Genomic DNA, 11,532 nt, shown 5'->3' on the forward strand with positions numbered 1-11,532 from the left:
TTATGCATTAATAGATTTGTAGCTTGGAAAGGAATATGTATCAACACTATCAACTACACATGTACTTTTATGTTAACATGCAATTTTAATAAGGATACGTGTTAAGAGATTTGTAGCTCTAATCTAAGAGGATCTTCTAAGAATCTCTTCAATCAAATTTAACTTAAAAATATGAATTAAAAGGAAAATTACTAAGGGCCAGTTTGGCATTGCTGTGCTGTGAAAATAATCGTTGTTGGATTTGCTGTGAAAGAAATCAGCTGTGAGAGAAAGCAGTTTGTCGTTTGGTAAAATTTTTGGTAAAATTTTTGTTAAAAGTGTTGTTGGTATTGATTTTCACATAATCAGAAAATGATTGTTGCATAATCATTAAACCCAGCGTCTCTTCGAAACTGATTCCTATATAATAAGAAAATGAAAGTACCTCATTAGCTGTTTTCCCTTATAGCTTTCTCTCACAGCAATTTTTAACAATAAATGATTTTCTTACAGTTTACCAAACGAGTTGAGTTTCCCAAATTTTAAAAAAAATCACTTATCACCCCAAATAAGCAATGACAAACGTGCACTAAACCGTACGCGAATGAGCATATTTATGTCCATCATTCGCCAAAGTATTTGCTATAAAATTTCCTTCACGAACGATATGCGTAAACTGCTTAACAGTGTTCATGTGTCTACTATATAGACAGCCAACCTTGTGGCGTCAGTCTTGAAACGGTCCAGCTCAGTGCCACGTATGAAATCAGTCTCAAACATGGACACCAACTAACTCTTAACTAGATTTGATAAAACAGGTTGGGTCCCGCTCTGTTTATTCAGAATCAGAAAGACAGAGTATCCAAAGGGGTCTCGCTTAGTCAAACTCGTAAGAAACGTCTCTGAAACTTCCAAGGAGTTAAAAAACTTTCTCCCTCTCTCCCTCTTTTCACTTTCTTTTTTAATCATATTTTCTGTTGCTAGAAAATCGTTAGGGTTTCTTTTTCGCTCAACTCCCCAGCCCAGTATTGAAGTTGTTCAGATCGACGACGAGCTCAGCTAGCTAGCAAATGTAGAATGCCAGGCACTTGCAGCTTCACAGGTTTTCTCTTTACTTATACTGTTGTTGTAGTGTAGTTTTGTGATTTATAATTTTTATTTTATTTTATTTATTATAAAAAATTCAGGTTATAAATCATCGTAGCTCCCATAGAAATTGCAAACTCGAACCTGTTGGTTCTTACACAGTACAAGAAACATGGCTTCAGCTGGTACAGCAGCTGCTCCGGCTGCTGAAAATCATAGTGGCAACACAAAGTTTGCTGATAAGCTCCCAGAGGAAATTAATGAAATGAAGATCAAAGATGAAAAGGTGCTTTGCTTAAGTTGAATTGTTTCTGTTTTGCAGCATTTATTTATTTATAGTTATATAACTTTTAAGAACTTCAACTTATATTTCATTTATTTGTTGACAGTTTTATTTATTTTTGTTAGGAAATGGAAACAGCTGTGGTGAATGGCAATGGAACTGAAACTGGCCACATTATTGTAACTACCATTGGTGGTCGAAATGGTCAGCCTAAACAGGTGCATTTTGCTCAGTTTAATAATCACAGTTGTAATTACTTGCTGGTTAAGATGTGGGATGAAGGAATAGATAAATTATGTTACGACATGAATCATTCAGGAAAAGAATTGGATAAGTGCCATGAAGTTTTTATGTTTTTATCAGGGATTAAATTATAGAATCACTAATATGGAAAGCGTATGCTAATGTGATATATATACAGACAATATGTGCACATAAATATGAACACCCAATTAGATATTAGCTACAGAAGGCTTAGATTAGAAAAAGGCTAAGCGCCATACCTAAGTTTCGGCAAACGTGTAGTATATAACTTAAAACCAAAGGAGATACATGGTCTCCCAAATCAGTATTTTGTAATTTGTTTAACCTCAAATAGTGAGTGTTTCAATATTTTTGTCCTTGCAAGTTAAGATACTACATTGTGCTAGAATCCTGATCCATTATTAGTGCTATTAGTTAGCTATAAGTTACAGTATCTTAAACTTCAATGCTTATCTGACATGTTGAAGCACTTAGCATGAAATCCTCTCTGATTCATTGTGCAGACCATAAGTTACATGGCAGAGCGTGTTGTTGGGCAAGGCTCATTTGGTATTGTATTTCAGGTAATGTCTGACTTACAGATTCTTAGTTATCTATTTATGAAGAGAAAAAAATCTTTAATAATAGGAAGGCTGACCTCCTTTGACTATCACATATCACATACTTGAAGCCTCAATTATCTTATTTTGCAGGCTAAATGCCTTGAAACTGGAGAAACTGTTGCAATCAAGAAGGTTTTGCAGGACAAGAGATACAAGAACCGAGAGTTGCAAACAATGCGTCTTCTTGACCATCCGAATGTTGTGTCACTCAAACATTGTTTCTTTTCAACCACAGATAAGGATGAGCTGTATCTGAATCTGGTGCTTGAATATGTACCTGAGACTGTTTATCGTGTGTCAAAGCACTATAGCAAAGCCAATCAGCGGATGCCTCTGATATATGTCAAACTTTATACTTATCAGGTTTTTGTTGTTCTTTGGACTATCTGTAGAAACTAAATTGAAAAATCAGATGTTGACTAGTATATTAATGTGCAAAAGATTATGACAGAAATTTTAGGGTTTTCAGGTACGAGTTCTTTTGGTAACTTTATTTTGCTTGGTTTTCATTCTTGTCAGATTTGTAGAGCTCTGGCATATATTCATGGAGGGATAGGTGTATGCCACAGAGACATTAAGCCGCAGAATCTCTTGGTTTGTAGTTGAATATATCCTTCTTCCTTTTTCCCCTTTTCTTTTACTTAATCATATTTTGATTTTGGCACTGCAATATGTTTTTTCAGGTCAATCCCCATACTCATCAGGTTAAGCTGTGTGATTTTGGAAGTGCAAAAGTCCTGGTATTCTCTTCTTCTAGTGTCTTATTTCTTGCAGTAGAACATTTATTGGAGATAGAGCAATATATAATGCATGGATGAATGCATAAAACTAGACTCACCAGTACAACTTTAAATGCATTACTACACTTGTGTTCTTGTTCATGCTCATGCAGATGACGCCAACTGTCTTGATCCATTTTCAGTTGCATGCATGGTATGTTTGGGTCTGCCTTCCTTGTTTTGTCTGAACTTTTTCATCATTATCCATGACAGGTCAAAGGCGAGCCAAATATATCATATATTTGTTCTCGTTATTATCGAGCACCTGAGCTTATATTTGGGGCAACTGAATACACTACTGCCATTGACATATGGTCTGTGGGTTGTGTTCTTGCTGAACTGCTTCTTGGACAGGTTTTCTATACAGGATAAAAAGTTCTACTTATTCTTTTATTTTTTAGCAGGAAATGGATTCACATTTTGTTGTTTTTTCATCTCTGTTTTGGCAACCCTTGTTGTAGCCTCTGTTCCCAGGTGAATGTGGAGTTGATCAGCTTGTTGAGATTATTAAGGTAATGTTCTCGCTACCTTCTGCATGGTGGAAAGTATATATCCATCTTTCGATCAACTCGAAATTTTGATCAATCAGCTTCTGCAATTTGAACTGAATTAGCATTTCTCCTCCGAAATTAGGTACTGGGAACACCAACTCGTGAGGAAATTAAATGTATGAACCCAAACTACACAGAATTCAAATTCCCCCAAATCAAGGCTCACCCTTGGCACAAAGTGAGTTTCTAGCTTCCTTGCTGACAATTGCTCTTCTCTGATGGTTTTGCATGCCATTTTCATTCGTATTATCTTCTTTTCATGCAGATATTCCACAAGCGCATGCCCCCAGAAGCTGTAGATCTTGTGTCAAGACTACTTCAGTATTCTCCAAGCCTAAGGTGCACTGCTGTAAGTATCTTTATTCTTTTGAAGTCTTCATGCGAAAATGGCAAGGATGAGATTTAGTTATTCTGATCTTCTATTTAATCCAGTTTCTTATGATGGACATTAGTGGGGCATTGGAGTATTAAACTTTTAATTCCATTGAACTTGAAATTCTTATGTCCGTATTAGATATCAAATGTAGTTGTTTATTTTCTTTATTTTGGCAGCTTGAGGCCTGTGTCCACCCATTTTTTGATCAACTCCGTGATCCTAATGCTCGTCTCCCTCATGGGCGCCCTTTGCCACCTCTATTCAACTTCAAGCCTCAAGGTTTGCTCTTCATTTCTGTGATTGATATCCCTGTACATATATATATATATATATATATCCTGCTGATAATGCATTTGTAATGATGATGCTCGTGCAGAGCTGAAGGGAGCAACTTTTGAGCTTCTGTCCAGACTGATACCTGAGCATGCCCGAAAGCAATGTGCCTTTCTAGGTATCTAGATAAGGCACACCAAGGCAAATTCGTTTGCAGCAAGACTGTACTATTGTAATGCTAGCGAAAAATTATGGACATCCTAGTTTGTTTCCTTGAAATAGTTCCAACACTTCCTTTTCAATCTGGCACATTACACGCTCGAAACTCCTGACTGACTATTGATTGGATCATGTATGTACTAAGATTTATCAGACTTAAATAGAATCTCTCTCTACCTCCCTCCCGCCCTTTTTCTGTGCTTCCGTGGAGATATCTAATGATTTAGAATTGGTTCAAGTGCATATAAGTATAGTTTCCATGTGTTACTGCGGCCTGCTATGCCAATATGCTTGAATTCTTTGGTAGCCTAAACTCTGCAGATTTGGTAACTAGGCGACAATGTGATATATCGCACCTGTTCTAGTGATTTTGATCTTGATCATGCTCATGCCAGACTGATTATACTTGAATTGTTTGCATATCGTAATTCTATAGCCAAGAAAATTACTCGGCTCTCACTCTCGCTTTTGTTTTTGTTAGATTTGTGTTCTCATTTTCCCCTTAAGCATTCGAACACGCAAAAGTTTTTAATTCCCCATGTTCCCCGGCCCTCTCCTCTTGTCAGTCGGCCGATATGGTCAGTTTCCAAGCTAGCTGCGGCCACCACCGTGACCATTGCTAAACATGATGGCTGGTTTTATTATGTCCTAATGTTTGAAAGGGAAGATAAGATAATTAATGAGTAACAAAAGAGTAATTTCATCAAATACAAATAAACACACATTTCCTTATTGTCATGCCCTATTAGAAAGATCATACAAAACAAACCCGACACGGGACTATGTAATCAACGTTAAAAGTATATCAACAAAATCACGTAAATATGGAAAATTGGAAACTTAACTTTATAAACAATTATTCGCTTTTGTGAATTTTACCAAAAAATACATATATATCTTTATTTTCTAACTTGAACAAAGTTTCCTTTCTATATGCTAAATTATTATATGGAGTATAGACAAATGTTATTGACACTTTGTTTGAGTTTCACTTAAAAAATATATTTTTGTCTTTTGCTTGTACTCACTTATACATGCCATGTGAAGTGGTTGAGATACAAGTTGGGATAACTCTTCATAATTATTGCTCTGACTTGCTTATGTCACTTTCCACTAAAAAGAAAATGAGAATCTTAATTTCATACTCCTGAGAGTATGGAATTAACATACTTGCTCATCCCACCACACAGCAAAAGGTGAGGCCCATTGACTGGACCCAACTTTTGCTTTTCTAGTTAATATATAAAATTTGAATAAATAAAAGAGAAACGCTATTCACACTCGTATAAATAACGCAAAGAAGCTTCAAGAAAAGTGTTACGAAAGAGAGAGAATATAAAACTAATTTCTGTAATGAATTTATATAATTTAACCCAAATTTATTATAAAATATACAGCGGGAGTTACCGATTGAGCGAGCGAGTATTTGAACGTTTTTCACAGCACGCCGTGTCGTTGTGCGTTTCCAAACGCACCAGGCAGGCACCATGTTCCTCCCTTGGGTTCTTCAGCGCTGGTTCTCGCAACTCTCGACTGCAACCAGTGTCTCTATATAGACCGACAACTATCTCTCTCTAGGTTTTCTCTGCAAGTAGCTCTTCTTGTTTCCCTGCAGATTTCCTCGCCCCTTTTCCCTTTTCTCTTTTCAACGGGCGGAGGCTCGGAGCTCTATTCATATTCACCGTACAAAGCCACAAGGCGAATTTTTGGTGAGGTGAAGTGCATTTCCGATATTAACAAGGAGGCCTTCACGATCACAGAGGTACTCTGCATTTTCAGCTTGCGGAGGTAAATTTTCTTTGAGCAAGGCTAGTTTTTTTTTTCAAATCGCGGTTATAAGTTGTAGCTTATTACTTTCTCGTCATGTTTGTTGTTGATTAGGGTTTTTTAATTTAATTTTATGAATCTGTTAATGATTAAGAGTTTCTTTATGCAACTGATGTAATGTAATGCACTGTTTGGTTGCCATAGAAAGTAGGACATATTGAGAACTTTTTAAAGATTTCGTTCCTCATTTTCCTCAATTGTCTCAGTAAACAAATGGGGGGTTTACGTTTTACATTAATAGAGAGTAGAGATTGTTTCCTAGTCTGCTTGATGTTGAAGAAAGAGGGGGTTTTGTGGATGTTATTAGATGGCGGAGACTGTTGTGGCTTTCAAATCCTGAAATTAGGAAGAATAGGGGATAAAAGGGGTTTGGTCCATATTGAAATCTACAATGTCTGGCCATTTATTGTTTAAAGAATATATGAAAAATCAAATATTTCTTTGGCAATGCTAAATGAATTTTTTAACTTGTGGCCTCATGGATGTTATATTCTTTGCAACCCCTTTGGTGATAATGGTGATAATTGAGTTTTGTCGGCTTCTTTCTGGGTTGTGCGTGTTCGTGTCAAGTACTAGTCAACTCCAGTTCAGAAGTAGTTGATAACGTCCTGCATGTTACTACTATTTGAATATTGGTTTTATACTGTTTGTAAGACTTAAACTCCCTAAGCACGAAATTTTTCACTAAGTTTGGAAATTATCATTTAGAATCTTAGGAGATAGAAATACATCAATGGTGAAATTGAATTCAAGTATAACATACAAAATGATGCATACGTTTTAAAATGATTCAGCCATAACATACAATGACAACATAGCTTTTACATTTAAAAGTATTACGTGTCTGCCCTGAATCATAAGATGCTAAGAATGATTTCCTGTGATGGTAGTCAGGGCAACTCCCCTGAATTCATTCGCTACCAATTTTGGGCTACTTTGTCTTTATGTACGGTTTTTCCAATTTAGGTATTATCATGAGAATTTATGATTGTAACTTTATTGTTGATGGTGATATTATTATTTCTTGTTTCCTTCATTAACATTACACTAATTAATGAGAATCTCTTCAGCAACGGTTCTTGGGATAGCTCTGCAGCTGGGTTCATCTGGGACACGATTACTATTGCTTAACCACCCATGTAAGCTCTGCATCATCAATCTCCCTATAAAAAAGATCCGTATGCCACAGCCAATGGCTTGGTTGAGTCATTCTTTAGACGGCTCAACAACTTTCATTACTTGATCTTTTAAGTAATATTTTTTTATTACAGATATGGTACATAATAGTATGAGTATGTAATCCCAGTTGTCTATTACAAAGCCTGTTATGGAAGTTAGGAAATTATTTAAACTTTGCATTTTTTTTGGCACTTATTCCTTCTGTGTATTACTTGGACAGCTTGCAAACCTCTGCGTGGGCCAAACATAGCTTGAAGAGAAATGGTACTAGTTTTCTAACTAAGTTCTGTATTCATTAGTCCCTTGTTAATTTTTAGTCACTCTTCATTTTGAATTTATTAAATTATTGCTGTTTGCAGACCTTTTTGGTTATTGCACACAATTTGTTAACACCTGCTGTTGCGGGGTCTGTTTTCTTCCGAATTTAAAGATTGATCTTTCTTGCTGAATGTGGAATTTAGGCAGCTATTTATTGGGTTTTTGTAAATTTTTTTTACAGTCTGGGCTGTTTGGCTGTATTTGATAGATGTATTGTTAGTTCACTGCAGTTGTAATGCGTGAACCCTCAGTTGACTAAAATCATTCTGTCTAGTATTTGCCAGTCCAGTTTACTTCTTTTTGTTGTTCACGTGTGTTTATATAAACTTTGTGCAGGATGGAAATACTTCTGGCGAAGATGGGAATGATATTGACTGGAATACAGAAGATGAGCTGGAAATTGATAACTTCACTTTATCTTCTTCTTCAAGTCTGACAGTTCCTGGTGGAGAAGCTGTTGTGGGCTGTGGGGAGGTAAATGTTTTTGCATTAGTTTTTCTGAAATATAATATATACCAGATGAATATCTTGATGGGGTATTTAATATATATTACATAATTAACATGCAATTCTGTTTTCTTCCTATAGTCGAGCTCATCTCCAGGTCCTTCCAATTCCAAAGTTGTTGATCATTTTATTGGGATGGGATTTTCTGGAAAAATGGTTGCCAAAGCAATTCAGGAACATGGTAAGCTGTATCATGTCATTTCAGCATGAGTTTTTCCCTGGACTGTTTCAATTATAACACTATATAACATCGCTTTTATGGAATATCCAGGAGAGGAGAACACGGATTCAATTCTGGAAACCCTCCTCACATATTCGGTGAGTCAACATTTCTTCGCTTGCCAATGCTGCTTTGGATACTTATTCTTGGAGATATAGATAATTTTGGGTTTGAGCTTGGTAACACAAAGCACATATTTTAAAATTTTGTTGCAAGGTGAATGGATCACAGGTATCCTGGGTCTCATGTTCCCAAACTTTAAGAACATAAATTCTTCCGGACTTAAAAGGAAAAAAGAAGGAGAAGAATTCACATTTATCTGTTTTCTTGCTATATTTTCGCAGGCTCTTGAAAGTTCTCCTCAAGCACAGCAACAAGTTGATTGTAATCCCTGTTCTTCTGATAACGAAGGGAGTTTTCTGGATGATTTTTCAGATATGGATAGCTTTTCTGATAATGAGGTAGTTATTGACCTCATTAATAGGTTGTATGTTATGGATTTTTATGTCTTTTAGACGGTTGTGAGCTGACATTTTCCTTTTATTTTTGCTAAGCTTTCTATTTCATTTTTCCCCAATCCTCCAAGCAACAAATATACTATATCATTTTTCTTTCTGCAATATCATTAAAACTTGTGTCCACGCTATTTTATATGCTAACACATGAATATACAAGGGATAGTGGGTTCACGACAAAGACATTTTAATTTAACTATTTTGCAGGAAATCATAAATCCTACATCTGAGAAAGAGAAAAAGATGTCGTCCTTGGTCAATATGGGGTACACGGTAGAGGAGGCTTCAATAGCAATAGAAAGATGTGGTATAACTTTACTTTTGCTTTGATTCTTTTTGGATGATTCTGCTAGTTGAGTCAGTTGATTATGCCATTGCCATCCTTTCTCAGTCTCTTATTCAATTCTAATAGTTTATGATTACCAGTATCTCCTTCCTCAGCCCCACTTTTCCTCTTTCAAACACCGCAGGTCTTGACTCCACGGTTGTTGAGTTGACTGATTTCATATTTGCTGCTCAGATGGCAAGGGCAGAAGATGTCAATTTTCCTCTTGAAGAGAAGGTATTAGTAGTATAGAATATAATAGTCTCTTGAGTTTTCTACAAAATCAGTTTTATTTATTCATGCCATGTTCAGTAGATTGTGATTGGTGGTTCTACTTTTGCAGCCTAGACCAAATCATGCATACAAGAAGAGGAAACTTCTTGAGTACGAGATGCTGAAAAAGAAAAGGCAGATGCGACTTGGGAACCAGACCACAGGCGAAGATGATGAGACGGTTCATCTCCCAAATCCAATGGTCGGGTTTGGCATCCCATCTGAACCATGTTTGAAAACACAGAGGAATCTTCCAGAGGCAGCTAGAGGGCCACCATATTTCTACTATGAGAATGTGGCACTTGCTCCTAAAGGGGTTTGGACCACTATATCCCGCTTCCTGTATGACGTGCAACCGGAGTTTGTTGACTCCAAGTACTTTTGTGCGGCCGCGAGGAAAAGAGGTTATGTTCACAATCTTCCTCTTGATAATAGATTTCCTCTTATTCCGCTTCCTCCAAACACCATACATGAGGCATTTCCCTTGACAAGGAAATGGTGGCCTTCATGGGACACACGGACAAAGCTGAACTGCTTGCAAACTTGCATTGCCAGTGCAAAATTAACAGAGAGGATCAGGAAGGCTATTGAGGATTATGATGGTGAACCACCACTAGGAGTCCAAAAGTATGTTCTTGATGAATGCCGGAAGTGGAATCTGGTGTGGGTAGGAAGAAACAAGGTCGCCCCACTTGAGCCTGATGAAGTGGAAATGCTTTTGGGATTCCCAAAGAACCACACAAGGGGAATAAGCAGGACTGACAGATACAAATCACTCGGGAATTCATTCCAGGTAGTGAATTCTGTCTTTGTTTCATTGGAATTTAGATCTATTTAATATTCATTTTTAATATATGATGCATTGATTCATATGTGCGGGTAAATCCCGAAAATTTGAAAAAGTTTATGTCTTTGCCGTAAGAATCATGAAATAGTTAATGTAAATGGTTGCTTGTTTGTTTGTTTGTCTTTCCCCCCTTGCATGGTTTCCCTAGTAGAGTTTCAAGTTAGAATTTTCTGTTTGTCAGATATTATATGCATTTTGATTACAAGTTCAACTTATTCCAGGTTGATACCGTGGCATACCATCTGTCAGTTTTGAGAGAGATGTTTCCTAATGGCATAAACCTCCTCTCTCTTTTCTCTGGGATTGGTGGGGCAGAAATAGCTCTTCACCGGCTTGGTATCCCTCTGAAGAATGTCGTGTCGGTAGAGAAATCTGCAGTGAACAGAAGTGTTGTGAGGAGTTGGTGGGAACAAACTAACCAGAGAGGGAATTTGTATGACCTTGATGATGTACAGCAGCTGAATGGTGACAGCCTGGAGCATTATATGAATTTATTTGGTGGTTTTGATCTTGTAGTTGGTGGGAGTCCATGTAACAATCTTGCAGGCAGCAACAGGCATCATCGAGATGGACTCGAGGGTAAAGAATCCTCACTCTTCTATGACTACTTTCGTATACTAGACTTGGTCAAGTGTATAATGTCAAAGAACAATTGATTCCTTGTAAATCATCTGCTTAAGTAACTTTATGGCATTGAAACCGCGACAAGCAAGAAAAGATCTTGCATTTTATTTTTTCTCAAGTTTGGATATTCGGTTCTGGTAGTTGTTATGAACTGACTTTTAACTTCAAATTGTCTTAAAATTGATGCTCTCTCAAGTCTCAAGTCTCAAGTCTTATTTGCCTGGTTTCTGCCCCATCTCCCTCTCTTGTCTGGAAAAGATGGAGAGAAAACGAGTGGGTTATTGCACCCAAGTTGGGTCCTCCTTTCGTAAATTAGACCCCATCGATTGAGAAAAGAATACTTTTCCATTTTCATACTGGTCGCCGGTGAGGAGGGGTTTTTATACAGCAAAAAGAAAAATCAAAATTCGTATTTTCAGTTGATCAAAGCTTCAGTCAGGACCGACTTATATACATACACTTGCAAAGCAAAATGCAAAAACGAT

The 11,532-nt window shown here is 36.9% G+C and overlaps 2 protein-coding genes across 2 annotated transcripts; both read left to right on the forward strand.

Annotated features, from left to right (window-relative positions):
• Positions 1–831: 831 nt before the first annotated feature.
• Positions 832–4,598, forward strand: SK13 (shaggy-like kinase 13). Its single transcript, XM_021961948.2, has 13 exons — positions 832–1,081; positions 1,167–1,351; positions 1,474–1,566; positions 2,116–2,175; positions 2,305–2,577; positions 2,734–2,808; positions 2,898–2,954; positions 3,207–3,347; positions 3,455–3,505; positions 3,627–3,722; positions 3,810–3,893; positions 4,097–4,199; positions 4,297–4,598. Exons 2-13 carry the CDS (start codon positions 1,238–1,240, stop codon positions 4,377–4,379), a joined length of 1,230 nt encoding a protein of 409 aa, XP_021817640.1. The 5' UTR covers positions 832–1,081; positions 1,167–1,237; the 3' UTR covers positions 4,380–4,598.
• Positions 4,599–5,806: 1,208 nt separating this feature from the next.
• On the forward strand, positions 5,807–11,236 carry DRM2 (domains rearranged methyltransferase 2). Its single transcript, XM_021961398.2, has 11 exons — positions 5,807–6,200; positions 7,310–7,378; positions 7,639–7,682; positions 8,073–8,210; positions 8,325–8,424; positions 8,515–8,561; positions 8,808–8,924; positions 9,186–9,285; positions 9,449–9,540; positions 9,647–10,369; positions 10,645–11,236. Exons 3-11 carry the CDS (start codon positions 7,680–7,682, stop codon positions 11,077–11,079), a joined length of 1,755 nt encoding a protein of 584 aa, XP_021817090.1. The 5' UTR covers positions 5,807–6,200; positions 7,310–7,378; positions 7,639–7,679; the 3' UTR covers positions 11,080–11,236.
• Positions 11,237–11,532: the final 296 nt, after the last annotated feature.

Source organism: Prunus avium, chromosome 3, assembly GCF_965620075.1.
Source record: "Prunus avium chromosome 3, drPruAviu1.hap1.1, whole genome shotgun sequence".
Taxonomy (NCBI): Eukaryota; Viridiplantae; Streptophyta; class Magnoliopsida; order Rosales; family Rosaceae; genus Prunus; species Prunus avium.